This window comes from Scyliorhinus torazame, chromosome 5 (genome assembly GCF_047496885.1).
Source record: "Scyliorhinus torazame isolate Kashiwa2021f chromosome 5, sScyTor2.1, whole genome shotgun sequence".
NCBI lineage: Eukaryota > Metazoa > Chordata > Chondrichthyes > Carcharhiniformes > Scyliorhinidae > Scyliorhinus > Scyliorhinus torazame.
The window spans coordinates 245,954,036-245,969,213 of NC_092711.1; the positions used below are offsets into that span (position 1 = coordinate 245,954,036).

At 54.1% G+C, this 15,178-nt stretch overlaps 1 protein-coding gene across 2 annotated transcripts in view; it reads left to right on the forward strand.

The window, feature by feature from the left end:
• The window catches only part of LOC140421010 (amine oxidase [flavin-containing]-like), a 131,122-nt gene that overhangs the window by 49,148 nt on the left and 66,796 nt on the right, over positions 1-15,178 (forward strand). For both annotated transcript variants that reach the window (XM_072505280.1, XM_072505281.1), the window contains 2 exons: positions 4,256-4,360; positions 9,750-9,841. In XM_072505280.1, coding sequence (XP_072361381.1) covers positions 4,256-4,360; positions 9,750-9,841 — 197 coding nt within the window. The remainder of the gene's footprint in view (positions 1-4,255; positions 4,361-9,749; positions 9,842-15,178) is intronic.

Consider the following 15,178-nt stretch of genomic DNA (forward strand, 5'->3'; position numbering starts at 1 on the left):
TTTAATAACCAAAGGAGTTCATGCACGTGCCCTAGCCCCTAAAACTCATCTGTGCCCTGCACCCGTGCCAACTTACTCAGTGTCTAATTGTTTGGCCTTACGGGCCCTTTGACTACGTCTACGTGGTTTCCCAGACGGTACAGCAGAACTGGAGGTGGACTCCTGTGATTCCTGCCCTCTGACACTGGATCCCTTTGGCGGCCGTTTCCTGGGGCGTCCTGGCCTAGATGGGCCAGGCTGCGGCCCGGGCGACTGGGATGGCGAGCTGCCAGCCTGTCCTGCCCGTTGCCCACCCGATGCACCTGGGACGGAAGGGGGGAGTCCGAGGTGTCGCGGTGTACCGGGACCTCCCCTACAGAGGGAGCCGGGACGGACCACACCACCCCCTCCTCCCTCGGGGTGCCCGATGGCCCCCAGGCCTCTACATGGGTGGGGGATGCGAACGGACTGGCCATCCGACGCGCCCCCGACATCTGGCGCTGCCAGTCCTGGAGGCCCGTGCTGGTATCGACAGGGGTCTGCAGGTTTGCAGCCATGGAGCCCAGGGGGTTGTCGAACCCTGTCTGTGACAGTGCGACGCCGGCTCGCACATGGCCACTGGCGCCGATGCCCTCAGCGATGGCCTGCTGAGACTGGGCCATGGCCTGCAGAGACTGGGCTATGGCCTGCTGAGACTGGGCCATGGCCTGCTGAGACTGGGCTATGGCGTTGAGCGCCTCTGCCATCTGGCGCTGGCACTGGCTCATGGCCTCCTGTGAGAGGGCAGCCATTTCCTGGGCCACAGACGCCGCCTGCACGGAAGGCCCCAGGCCTCGCAAACCGTTCCCCATGTCTGACACCGTCGCACCCATTGCCTCCACCGCGGACGCCACCCGTGCGGTGTCAGCCTGGGTGGCACGCATGACCGGGACCACTCCCAGCTCCTGGACGCGGGTGGACTCCTCCACCTGCGACCGCAGCCGCCGTAAGCCACCCGTCACCCTATTCGCTCGTCTCCGTGTCGGTGGTTGCACCGGATCTATGTGTGGGTGTGGTAACTGCAGGAACCCGGGATCCATCTGGGCGGCAAATGTTCGCTTGGCCTGGGCTGCCCTCCGACCGCCCGGTCCCTCTGCTGCTCCTACCTCCACCTGCTGTACCGGGACGGCTGTGTTGTGCGCACCAGTGAGTGTACCAGACGCCTCATCACTAAAGTGCCCAACCGTGGTGAGTGTTTCTGCGATGGTGGAGCGTGTTGGTGACAGCAGTGGCGTTGTGTCGTGCTCTTCGTCCCACTCTGAGTCCATGGCACTTTGGGGTGGGGGTTCGTCTCCACCCATCCACTCTGTGTCACTGTCCGGTATTTCGTCTTCCCGGGTAGGGGTGTCCTGGGTAGTGCTGTCCCGGGTAGTGCTGTCCCGGGTAGTGCTGTCCCGGGTAGTGCTGTCCCGGGTAGGGGTGTCCTGGGTAGTGGTGTCCCGGGTAGGGGTGTCCTGGGTAGTGGTGTCCCGGGTAGGGGTGTCCTGGGTAGTGGTGTCCTGGGTAGTGGTGTCCTGGCTCGGATGTGACGGGGGCCTGTGGCTGCCCCCCTCATCGCTGGGTGGTCGCTCCCGCACGTGACGGGGGTGTCATCTCCCTGTTGCTCCAGGTCTCTCCGTCTCCCGTGGTGTGCGAGGGGCATCCTTACGGGCGTCGCATGCTGGAGGGTCCGGGTCTCTCCGTCTCCCGTGGTCTCCGAGGGGCATCCTGCGGGCGTCGCATGCTGGAGGGTCCTGGTCTCTCCGTCTCCCGTGGTGTGCGAGGGGCATCCTGCGGGCGTCGCATGCTGGAGGGTGCGGGTCTCTCCGTCTCCCGTGGTGTGCGAGGGGCATCCTGCGGGCGGTGTGCATCTGTGGGGATGGGTGCCTGGACGTTTGGTCCTGCGATACACAATGAAGCATGCATGGTTAGACATCAGGCAGGGATCAGGTGATACGGGGGAGGGGGATATAGGGGAGGGGGGATATGGGGACGGGGGATATGGGGACGGGCTGTTGGTGGCTCACTTGCTCGTGGGGCCCCGACCTCTGCATCAGCAACCTCCCGGTCCTCAGGTCCGCCAGCCAGTTCCAGGGCCCTTTCCTCGTGTACGGTCAGTGGCCTCTCATCAGCGGGCCCTCCTCCAGTCCTCACGTGCTCCCTATTGTTGTGTGCGCGCTTCTCCTGTGGGGGGGGGGGTGGTGGCAGGGATAAAAGGCAACAGTGTTAGGCAGGAATGCACGCCATCGGTTGCGCGTGCATTGCAGAGGTTAAGGTTAGGGCTGGATTCACTTGGGGATATGGGGGAGGGGGGGATATGGGGGAGGGGGGGATATGGGGGAGGGGGGATATGGGGGATATGGGGGAGGGGGGATATGGGGGAGGGGGGATATGGGGGAGGGGGGGATATGGGGGAGGGGGGGATATGGGGGCGGGGGGATATGGGGGATATGGGGGAGGGGGGTATGGGGGAGGGGAATATGGGGGAGGGGGTATATGGGGAGGGGGGTATATGGGGGAGGGGAGGATATGGGGGAGGGGGGTATGGGGAGGGGGGATATGGGGGAGGGGGATATGGGGGAGGGGGATATGGGGGAGGGGGGTATGAGGGAGGGGGGATATGGGGGAGGGGGGATATGGGGGAGGGGGGATATGGGGAGGGGGGGATATGGGGGATATCGGGCAGGCTCACCCTGCCTGCTCTGACGAGGTCGTTCACCTTGTGGCACTGGGTGCCTGTCCGTGGTGTTAGGGCCACAGCGGTGACGGCCTCTGCCACTTCCCTCCACAGACGCCGGCTGTGGCGTGGGGCAACTCTGCGGCCGTGCCCGGGATACAGGGCGTCCCTCCTCTGCTCCACCGCGTCCAGGAGCGCCTCCACATCGCGTGACTCGAACCTCGGGGCTGAGCGACGGCTAGCCATCCAGTCGGGTGTTGCGGTCGGGTGTTCCGGTCGGGTGGGGGGGAGCTGCGCGGCCTTATGAGCCGTCACGCCGTGCAGCGCGTATGACGCTGCACGGCGTGAACCATTGCGCAAGCGCGGATCCCGTCACGTCGCTGCTAGCCCATTTCGGGCCGGAGACTATCGGCCCATTTTTATGACGTGACGCAAGTGGGATTTGCGCCGTTTTTTGCGCCGATCGGCGGACTTTCCGCCGATAACGGAGAATTTCGCCCATGCAGCTGGGGGGACTGGAGAATCCAGCCACTGATGTATCTCTGGATAGCAATTACATGTCTTGAGAACCTCTGAATAATAAATATATTCTGTACTGAGTGTTTTTCTTTGAGTGATTCAAGGAATGAGGACATCACTGGCTAGGTTGCAATTTATTGCCCATACCTAATTGCCCTTGAGAAGATAGTGGTGAGCTGCCTTCTTGAACTAATACACTTCATGTGATGTAGATATATCTGCAGTCCTGAGTGATTTAAACTGAATGCCTTGCTCGGCCATTTCAGAGGGCACTTATGATCCAAACATCTTGCTGTGGGTCTGGAGTCACGTGTAGGCCAGAGCAGGTGAGGACATTAATGATCCAGATGTGCTTTTACAACAATCGGCAATGGTTTCACGATCATCAGTAGAATTATTAATTCTAGATATTTATTGGATTCAAATTCCACATTCTGCCATGGTGGGTGTGGTGATTGTCCCTTTAAGGGCATCACAGCAGAGTAAGAGTCATCGGACCTGGTAGACCAATCAGGACTCAGAGTGGGGAATCCACTCCGGAGAGAGGAGCCTTACGAGGCAGAGATATTTTAGAGCTAGCTGCAAACATGCTGCTGCTCTTGAAGATCACTAAATAAATCCCTTTTTGTTCGCTAAGAAGTGCATGACAACAAATACCACAGTAGGATTTGAACCCGAGTCCCCAGAACAGTACGCTGGGTCTCTAGGTTACTAGTCCAGTGACAATATCAATATACAACCCTTGTAACAATTATGTATCCAGCAGAGTGCTGTGTATCTCTTGCATGATGGACATGCATGGTGCTGTCTGAAGGTAGGGCACATAATCAGTCCTTCAAGGTGTATCCTTGAGTAACAAGAACCTATTCAACACAGTAATGGGTAACTTTGAGTAAAATGGTATGTAACCAGCACAGGACTGTATATCCCTGAGTATCATAAACATATTTAATGTAGTAACTGGTATGTCTGAGTAATAGATACATATCCAGTGCAATACAATCTCTGAGTATTGAATACGTATCCAGGAGTTTCTGTTGCATTTACTCTTGTCTTTTACAGGGAAGGTCTTGCCCGTTTAATGGGCCATTTCCTCCTGTGTGGAACCCTATTGCGTACTTGGATTACAACAACCTCTGGAGAACTTTGGATGAAATGGGAAAGAAGGTGACAAGCTAGCTGCTTTCCAGAGTATTCTGAGTTGGAAAGGTCGCATATGTTTATTTTCCTGTCTATATTTCCATTTTGTGTCTCTCTTGTAGATATGTAGTCAGTAAGATAAAAAGGTGTGCTCTTCTAACCTGTGCTGCCCACTAACTAGGAGCTGGGCTCACCAAGAGCCACCTGGTTGACATAGATCTGGGGTTGACATCTGGGGCACAATTTAACTGGAAAATTTCTAAGTGTCATTTTGGGAATGATTGGTGAGACCACAGCCCATAGTTAATGACACTTAGTACTGGAAATGAACCCCATGAGCTTCTCGCCATTATCCGCTGTCTGATTCACCTGACTCACGTCTCAGCAGCTCACCACTAACAAGGGGGAGCTGCTTTACAGCACTCCCTCACCACTCACTCCTCGTCAACACACAAGTATGTCAGCACACAGACCTGCCCCTCGCTTTGACAATGCTGACCTGGCCAGGCTTCCTGACACCGTTGATGAGAGATGGGCCAGCCTGTTCCCATGAGGGGGTCGGAAGACCAGCAGCAGGGTCACCAATACTGCCTGAGCGATAGTGATAGCGGCTGTCAGTGTGGGCAGGACCGCCGTACAATGTAGGAAGAAGAACAATGACCATCATTGAGCTGCAAGGTTAAGTTACCACCTCTCTCCTGGCATTTATTCCACCTGCCAACCCTCAAATTCCCAACCATCCCCCCCTCCCCCACCGTGCACCATTCCCACATCTGACCTTTGTGTTGTTACTCAGCAGCCTCTGGCATCCACCAGCACAACCCTTTCACGTCCTGTTGCACTGCCCACACCTGCGATAAACTCCTTGATCCATTCCGCGCACGGCTCACAAAGCCCTCTCTTTGTCCCCACAGGAGAAGATAGCCCATAATAAATGGATCCGAGTCCTCACCCTCCATGAGGAACGGACCCTGGAGATTGTGGGGTTGACTGAGGAGAGAGAGCAGTCACCAACTGGGATGTTGGCCTGTGCCGCAGAGGTGCAGATCTACTGTCCCTTCACCCAGATCACTTTTCTCAAGTGAGTAGTTCATGTCAGACAAAATGATCCTTCCCTCTTACTGACCACATGTCCATTGTCTCTCAGGATCTCCATCTGATGGGGCTCGGCCATCCAGAGAACACCTCGGACCCGAGCTCCAAGGAGACTACCATCGAGGCCTCACGGCTGTCATCCCCACCTTCCACCAGCACAGAAACACACACCTTGGTGGGCGTCATTAGTGGACAGGCTTCTGGGGCACAATCTGGTGGACACCACACAGTTGTTGATGAACATCAGGTGGAGGCAGGAACATCCAAGGGAGTCCGCAGTCGGAGCTCTGCTGGATTCCAGGACTCTGCTGAGACCCGGCCAGATGCTGAGCCTCTGGACAAGGTTATCCCAGAGCTGATGCAGATGCCAGGACACGGCCATGAGATTCAGGAGAAGATGTCAGTGACATTCCAGCGAGTGCATAGCTGATTGGAGGAGCCCAAAAGGCTCCGGGCGCAGGAGATAATGCCAACAACGCGTGGCACCAAAGCCAACACTGCTGGGGTGGTGACTGTAGTGGACCACCAGAGCGTTCCAGGCATTGGAACCACATTTTGAGCAGTCTGATGCACCGCTCAATGACAGCACGTGTGGCAAAATGGGCCTCATTATCTCGGGTCTCCGCCTTGGTCTTCAGCCTCTGCACTGGCGTCTTAAATCATCAGCCAGGACCTCAGCGGGTACCCCTTATGCTGCAAGAGCCAAGCTGTCATCCTGGGGATCTCCGAGTGTCCCAGTATGTAGCTGTCATGCACGCTCCCTGGGAAGTGTGCACACATGCACCCGGAGGTGGGGGTCTTAGACGCGTTAACATTCAGGGAATGGAACCCCTTCCTGTTAATTAAGGGTACTCCCTGATGCCCTGGTGTACACAAAGTGACATGCATGCCATCAATTACCCACTGGACCTGAGGAATTCCAGCTATGGAGGAGAGACCTGCAGCCTAGGCATCTTGATGGGCTTGGTCAAGCTCAATGTTTATACAATCAGCTGCCTTGGCACACAGGGCATCCATGACCTGACGGATGCACTTGTGGGCTGTAGGTTGTGAAATGCCACACAAGTCTACGCTTGAGCCCTGGAATGAACTGGTGGCCTAGATGTTCAGGGCTGCAGTGATCTTAACTGGTGTCCTCTTCCTCCATGGGGTGCCAAGTCCATGAGGACATGGCACAGGAAAAGCACCATCTCTTTGTTGGTGCCTTTGAAGCAGTGGTTGAGACGGGGTCTCTTGCAGCACATGCTGTCCGTCATCTCAAAAGCCCAACAACGCCTGTACGCCTTGGGTCATTGCTGGCGTCCCACTCTGGGTTCCTCCTCGGTCTGATGGGCGGCCGGAACTTCAATGTGTGTGGCCGCCCCCTGCACATGGGGTACCGCCTTCAACCTGCATCAACCCTGCTGCCTTCTCCGGCATCTGGCTGCCTAGGCCGCCACCAGCACTGTGAGGGCGTCCTCTGCGGGACTGGCACCGCCATTCATTTTGGTATCTTTAAGGAATTGGGGAAAGAGAGAGACTGACAACCAGTTAGGGTTTGGTGGCTCCCGCTCAAGTTGGATATTTTCGGCCCTACCCCACCCAAATGGCATGGTATTTAAGGGCAAACGGTGTGTGAGTGTCCAGAGAAGGTAATACTGCTCTGGCGAAGCTAGTGTATGGATCAGCGGGTGAGAAGTGCCATGAGAAGGAGAGAGCAGCTGGAGCCGGAAAGTTTTGTGGAGCGCCGCAGGTGAAGATGGCGGGGGGCAAGGAGGCAGTGCTGCCCGCCCAGTGGTCAACGGATCAGCTGGTGGAGTTTTTGAATAACAAATTCCAGCAGCCGAGGTAAGAGGCTTTGGAGGATTTGACCAAGGTGGTGGAGCCGCCCAGGGCGACGATTGAGAGAGTGGACCAAAGGCAGGAGGCTCAGGGCCTGCCGATCTGGGCTAAACAGCTTGTAATGCAGAAGAAGACCAGCAGCGCCGGTTCAATTCCTGTACCAGCCTCCCTGAACAGGCGGAGGAATGTGGCGACTAGGGGCTTTTCACAGTAACTTCATTGGAGCCAATAATTGTGACAATAAGCTACTATTGTTGTTATATTAGAAGGTGGAGGAGACGGTGAGGGAGCATGAGGAACGGCTGGCCTGACTGGAGACGGAGCTGGGGATGGGGTTGAATAGCCAGAAGAGGTTACGAGAGAAATTGGAGGACCTTGAGAACCGCTCCAGGAGGCAGAATTTGAGGATTGTCGGGATGCCTGAGGGCACCGAGGGAGCGGAGGCTGCCAAGTGGCTAACGTGCTGGAGAGGTTGATGGGGGGGTGGGGGCTTTCGACCTGCCCCTTGAGGTAGATTCGGTGCACAGGGTGCTGAGGAGGAGGCCGCAGGTGGGGGAACCGCCGAGTGTGATGGTGGTGAAGCTGCAACGATTTTTGGACAAGGAAAAATTCTGGTGGGCGAGGCAGATCTGGAAATGCACCTGGGATGGGAGTGAGCTGTGGATTAATTAGGACCCTGGGAGAAGAACTGGCAAAGCGGAGGGCTGGATTTAACCAGATAAACGGCTGCTCTCTTTAAGAAGGGGTGAAGTTCAGGGTTTTGTACCCTGCCTGTTTTTGGCTGACACGCTAAGAGCAGGAGTTTTAGTTTGACTCGTCAAGGAGGCGATAGACTTTATGAGGGACCATGGACTGGGAGGAGTGTGAGGACATTGAACTTTGGAAAGGAGCTTTATTGTAAGGTACATGGGGTGTGCAATTTGGGTGGATTTCGAAGGGGGAGCGGTCTTGGTGAGTGTGCCTTTTGTTTCTCTGTTTATTGGTGGTTGGGAGGATTGGGGGGTTAGAGGTGCATTGGAGGCATGAGGGGAAGTCAGAGACCTTGGGGAGGGCCACTAGGCTAGCTGGGTGGGTTAGTTAACGGGAGTGAAGTGGGGGGCTGCCAGGAGGAAGGCGTGGGGGAAGAGTTGGGTTTTTTGTTTGGTAGTGTTTGGACGCTGTTTGGACGCTGGGGCCAAGAGCGGCGCGAACCACTCCAGCGTCGGGCCGACCAGAAGGTGCGGAATCCTCCGCACTTCCCGGGGCTAGGCCGGCGCCGGATCCCCCCGCGCCCACCCCCGAGGACTCACCTAGCCGGCATACAAGCCAGGTCCCACCGTGATGGACCATGTCCATTTCACGCCGGCGGGACTGGCCAGGAACTGATGGCCACTTGGCCCATCAGCGACCGGAGAATTGCCGGGTGGCCGCTGCATATGGCCCCCGACCAGCGCGGCGTAAACCCTGCCCCCACCCGAAAACCGGAGCCGGAGAATAGGGCAGCCAGCGTCGGAGCGGCGGGGCAGGAGTCGCGCCGCCCCCAGGGATTCTCCCACCCCAGAAGAGGCTGAGCAAGGGATTGGTGGGGCAGGTGTTCCACCCGGGGCTGGACATGAAGATGGTGTTGGATAATAAGAGAGTGGCTTTCGAAGTAGGGATCATTGTGTGCGATCCGGGAGGTAGGTATGAGGTTGTCAATGGAAAATTGGAGGGGAAGGGGAAGGGTGTTTAGTGTCAAGCACCAGCCAAATGGGTAATGCATCTTTTTGCATTCCATGTGGCATCGGAAGGCAGTGAGTCACAAATTAGATGTGTTGGGTGACTAATGGCTGGGGCATGCGGGATATCTCCACGAATGCATTTAATCACAGTTGGCAATCCTGATATAGATCATATAAAATATGATTCCCACTGAGAAGTCAGTCCTAGCTCAATGACTGTGTTGAAATTGAATAATTTCCAAGAGTAATGAAGGCTTCCTGCGTATGAAGTGAGTCAATTTTTCCAAAGCTTGCTGTGGGTCCCAAGATATGGCCATAAACAATCTTTGTTCCCTTTGATCTACCACAACTGCCTTGATGCAATGGCCTGCCAAATTGTGCCTTTTAAGCAGTTGCATACATTCTCAAAGGGAAATGGATATGCAAAGGTTATACAATCTTGTCCTAGCTTCATCATTTTCCTGTGGTTGCTACTGTGATGACAGGCACTTCAGCCTCTCTGAAACTGAACCAATTCACTTCTCCAGCTGAATCTTGGTCCTACCAGAAATTCCTGGCCCCACAAAAGCTTGATTTCTGATTTTGCCCTCCTGCCCTGCTGCAATTTGGGGGCCAGTTGCTTTTTGTCTTGGCAAGATTTATATCATTGAGAAGAATGTTATAATACAGATAATATATGAAAATTAGGAAACCTTTGTTCATCTCTCTCTCTAACCAAATCTTAGACGTGGAGAGGCAGTAGCTAACTCAGCCCCATATTGTCCGCATTATTGTAACGATCATTAATTTAATATTTTTAGATTCCTGCAGATGCACCATGGAGTGCTGAACATGCAATTGAGTGGGATAACATGACCATGAAAGAGTTAATTGACAAACTTTGCTGGACGAGGTAGGTTGCTCTTGTTGGCCGTGACAGTTAACAGTGACAATAGCCCCTAGATCCCTCAGGGGCTGAAGACAGCCAAGTGTAACTGTCCCGAATTCGTATTTTTGAAATATTTTTATTAAGGCATTTATATATATATATACACATCAAACAAAACCACACCAAAAAGAAAGCAAACAGGAATTCAAATAACAAATAAATATCTAACACTCTATCGTCCCCCTCCCTGCCGCTACTCTCCACCTCCCCTACCTTCTTTTTTAACCCCCAACCAACCCCACCTCACTGCTGACATCTTAACTGTTTTCGAAGTAGTCGACGAATGGCTTCAATCTCCGGGAAAACCTCTCCACAGTTGCTCTCAAGGCGAACTTGATCTTTTCCAATCTGAGGAATTCCGCAAGGTCGCTCCCCCAAATCCCTGGTTTCGGGGCCCCAAGTCCCTCCATTCTAACAAGATCCGTCTCCAGGTTACCAGGAAGGAAAAGGCCAAGACATCGGCCTCTCTCGTCCCCTGGACTCCTGAGTCTTCTGATACTCAAAAGATTGCCACTTCTGGACTCGGGACCACTTTCACCCTCAACACCTCAGACATCACGTCAGTAAACCCCTGCCAGAATTCCTCCAGGTTCGGACAGGCCCAAAACATGTGGACATGGTTCGCAGGGCCACCCGCGCACCCCCACATCTATCCTCTAACCGCTCGAAAATCTACTCATTGTGGCCACTGTCATAACTGCCCTGTGGACTACCTTGAACTGAATAATCGTCACACACTAAGACGATGCGTTCACTCTCCTCAGAGCCTCCCCCACCGCCTCCAACTCCCTACCCAGCTCTTCCTCCCACTTGTGCTTGACTACTCCTATTGGGGCCCCCTTCCAGTCCAATAACTCTTTGTAGATCTCCGAGACTTTGAACTGGCCTAAATTCTAATTACGTTTTGTAAACATCCTGGGTGGGATTCGCCGTCCCGCTGCACCCATATTCTGGTGCGGCACACCCCTGCCAGCAGTGAGACTCTCCATCCCAACAGCTGGCCAATGGGGTTTTCCACTGTGGGCATCCCCACGCCGTCGGGAAATCTGGGGAGGTGAATGCGCTGTCGGCGAAACGGAGGATCCACGGATGGAGAATCCAGCCTCCTATATGCAGCCTCGACTTTACGACTTCTGAGTTACGATGAATGGCACTCATGACGTTTATAAATTGACACCCAGCTTCGACTTTACAATGTCGGTTTCAGCTTTACAATGCCACGCCAGTGAACAACTTCAAACGTTCATACATGTGCATTGACATTCTGTGTCACCCTTCTCCCTGACTCAAGACGCTCAGTTGCTGTTCCGTCACACTTTTACTTGGTGAATCTTGTGATTCCAAACTTTTTCTTAAAATGTATATTTCATAACATTAATTTATTGCTATAGTACATTTTTTACAATTGATTAATTCCAAAATTCTGAGTTATTTTGCTGAAATTGGGTATCGGGCCTTGGTTCAGGAACCAATCCCCGATTTATAACCTTGTTCTTATGGGAAAATCAGTTCCAATTTACGATGTTTTGCCTTAAGACACAATTTTTTTATTTAAAAAAATATATATTTTGTTAAAGTTTTCAAACACAATTTTTCCTCTTTACAAATCAACATAAGAGATAACACAATAACTAATAAGTAACATTATTTAAATAAACTAGCAAAGTAACAAGAAATAGTCCTCCCCCCCGCCCCCTCTCCCCCCCCTCTGGGCTGCTGCTGCTGACGATCTATTTTCCCTTAACGTTCCGCGAGATAGTCAAGGAACGGTTGCCACCGCCTGGAGAACCCCTGAACCGAACCTCTCAACGCAAACTTCATCCGTTCCAGTTTTATGAACCCTGCCATGTTGTTTATCCAGGCCCCCACGCCGGGGGGTTTCGCTTCCTTCCACATAAGTAAGATCCTTCGCCGGGCTACCAGGGACGCAAAGGCCAGAATATCGGCCTCTTTCGCCTCCTGCACTCCCGGCTCTTCCGCTACCCCAAATATCGCTAACCCCCAACCTGGCTTGACCCGGACCTTCACCACCTTTGAAATCACTCTTGCCACTCCCCTCCAGTACTCATCCAGTGCCGGACACGACCAGAACATATGTGTGTGGTTCGCCGGGCTTCCCCCGCACCTCCCACACTTGTCCTCCACTCCGAAGAACCTGCTCAGTCTTGCTCCCGTCATGTGTGCTCTGTGTAGAACCTTGAATTATATCAGGCTAAGCCTGGCACACGAGGAAGAGGAATTTACCCTACTTAGGGCATCAGCCCACAGACCCTCCTCAATCTCCTCCCCCAGCTCTTCTTCCCATTTTCCTTTTAGCTCCTCTACCAGTGTCTCCCCCTCGTCTCTCATCTCCTGATATATTTCGGATACTTTGCCCTCCCCGACACATACCCCCAAAATCACTCTATCCTGGATCCCCTGTGTCGGAAGCAGCGGAAATTCCCTCACCTATTGCCTCGTAAACGCCCTCACTTGCATATATCTAAAGATATTCCCCGGGGGCAACTCATACTTTTCCTCCAGCGCTCCCAGGCTCGCAAACTCCCCGTCAATAAACAAGTCTCTCAATCCCCTAATTCCAGCCCGATGCCAGCTCTGGAACCCTCCGTCCATCCTTCCTGGGACAAACCTATGGTTATTCCTGATCGGGGACCACACCGAGGCACCCGTCACCCCCCTATGTCGCCTCCATTGCCCCCAGATCCTTAAGGTTGCCACCACCACTGGGTTTGCGGTATACCTTTTCGGGGAAAACGGTAGCGGCGCCGTCACCAGCGCCTTTAGGCTCGTTCCTTTACAGGACGCCATCTCCAGCCTCTTCCACGCCCCCCCTCTCTCTCCCTCATCCACTTGCAAACCATCGCCATATTGGCGGCCCAGTAATAGTCGTCCAGATTTGGCAACGCCAGTCCCCTCTGTCCCTGCTGCGCTGCAGGAACCCCCCCTCCTTACCCTCGGGGTCTTCCCTGCCCACACGAAACTCATAACACTCCTATCTATTTTCTTAAAAAAGGCCTTAGTGATCAAAATGGGGAGACATTGAAACACAAAAAGAAACCTTGGGAGGACCATCATCTTTACCGCCTGCACTCTGCCTGCCAGTGAGAGCGGCAGCATATCCCACCTCTCGAAATCCTCCTCCATCTGCTCCACCAGCCACGTCAGATTGAGTTTGTGTAAAGTTCCCCAGCTCCTGGCTACTTGAATCCCCAAATATCGGAAGCTCCTTTCCACTCTCATTAACGGCAGGCCGTCTATCCCTCTTCCCTGATCCCCGGGGTGTACTACGAAAAGCTCACTCTTCCCCATATTAAGCCTATATCCCGAAAAATCTCCAAACTTCCTCAATATCTGCATAACCTCTGTCATCCCCTCCACAGGATCCGCCACATACAGCAGTAGGTCATCTGCGTAGAGTGACACTCGATGTTCATCTCCCCCTCTAACCACCCCCCTCCATTTCCTAGAGTCCCTCAACGCTATGGCCAGTGGTTCAGTTGCCAGCTCGAACAGTAATGGGGACAGGGGGCACCCCTGCCTTGTTCCCCATGTAACCGAAAATACTCCGATCTCTGCCGATTTATGACTACACTTGCCACTGGGGCCCCATAGAGGAGTTTGACCCAACTGACAAACCCCTCCCTGAACCCAAACTTCCTCAACCCTCCCATAAATACTCCCACTCTACGCTATCGAATGCCTTCTCTGCATCTATCGCTACCACTATCTCTGCCTCCCCCTCCGCTGGGGGCATCATTATCACCCCCAACAGCCGTCGCAAGTTGACATTCAGTTGTCTCCCCTTTACAAACCCTGTCTGGTCTTCATGCACCACCCCGGGACACAATCCTCGATCCTCATCGCTAGCACTTCTGCCAGCAACTTGGCGTCTACATTCAGGAGCGAGATAGGCCTATATGACCCGCATTGCAGCAGATCTTTATCCCGCTTCAGGATTAGTGATATCGTCGCCTCTGACATTGTCGGGGGTAGAGTCCCCCCTTCTCTGGCCTCGTTAAAGGTTCTCGCCAGCAGCGGGGCCAACAAGTCCACATATTTCCTGTAAAATTCCACCGGGAACCCGTCTGGTCCCGGGGCCTTCCCTGCCTGCATGTTCCCCAGCCCTTTCGTCACCTCATCCACCCCAATTGGCGCCCCCAGACCTGCCACTTCCTGCTCCTCCACCCTCGGGAACCTTAGTTGGTCCAGAAACTGTTGCATCTCCTCTTTTCCCTCCGGGGGTTGGGACCTATATAGCCTCTCATAAAAGGTCTTAAACACCTCATTTACCTTCCCTGCTCTCCGCTCCGTAGTTCCCGCTTCATCCTTGACTCCCCCTATTTCCCTCGCCGCTATCCTCTTACGAAGCTGGTGGGCCAGCAGCCGGCTCGCCTTTTCCCCATATTCATATCTCATCCCCTGTGCCTTCCTCCACTGTGCCTCTGCCTTCCCTGTGGTCAGCAGGTCAAACTCCGTCTGAAGTCTTCGCCTCTCTCTATATAGTCCTTCGTCCGGGGCCTCCGCATATCTTTTATCCACTCAAAATCTCCCCCACTAATCTCTCCCTTTCTTTGCCCTCTTTTTTCTCCTTGTAAGCCCTAATGGAGATCAACTCTCCCCTAACCACCGCCTTCAGCGCTTCCCATACTACCCCCACCTGGATCTCACCGTCATCATTGGCCTCCAGGTACCTCTCAATACATCCCCGCACCCTTCCACAGACCCCGTCAACCGCCAATAGTCCCACATTCAGTCGCCAGAGTGGGCGCTGTTCCCTCTCCTCTCCTAGTTCCAGATCCACCCAGTGCGGGGCATGGTCTGAAACGGCTATGGCCGAATACTCCGTTCCTGCCAACCTCGAAATCAGTGCCCTGCTCAAAACAAAGAAATCTATCCGGGAGTATACCTTATGGACATGGGAGAAAAAGGAGAACTCTTTGGCCAACGGCCTGGCAAATCTCCACGGATCCACTCCCCCCATTTGCTCCATGAACCCCCTGAGCACCTTGGCCGCTGCCGGCCTTCTTCCAGTCCTGGATCTAGACCGATCTAACCCTGGATCCAGCACAGTATTGAAATCCCCCCCCCCCCCCCCCCCCCCCCCCCCCCCATTACCAGGCTTCCCTCCTCCAGGTCCAGGATACGTCCCAGCATCCGCTTCATAAATCCCGTGTCGTCCCAGTTCGGGGCATATACATTTACCAGCACGACCTCCTTTTCCTGCAATCTACCACTCACCATCACATATCTACCACCGTTGTCCACCACTATATTCCGAGCCTCGAACGACACCCGTTTCCC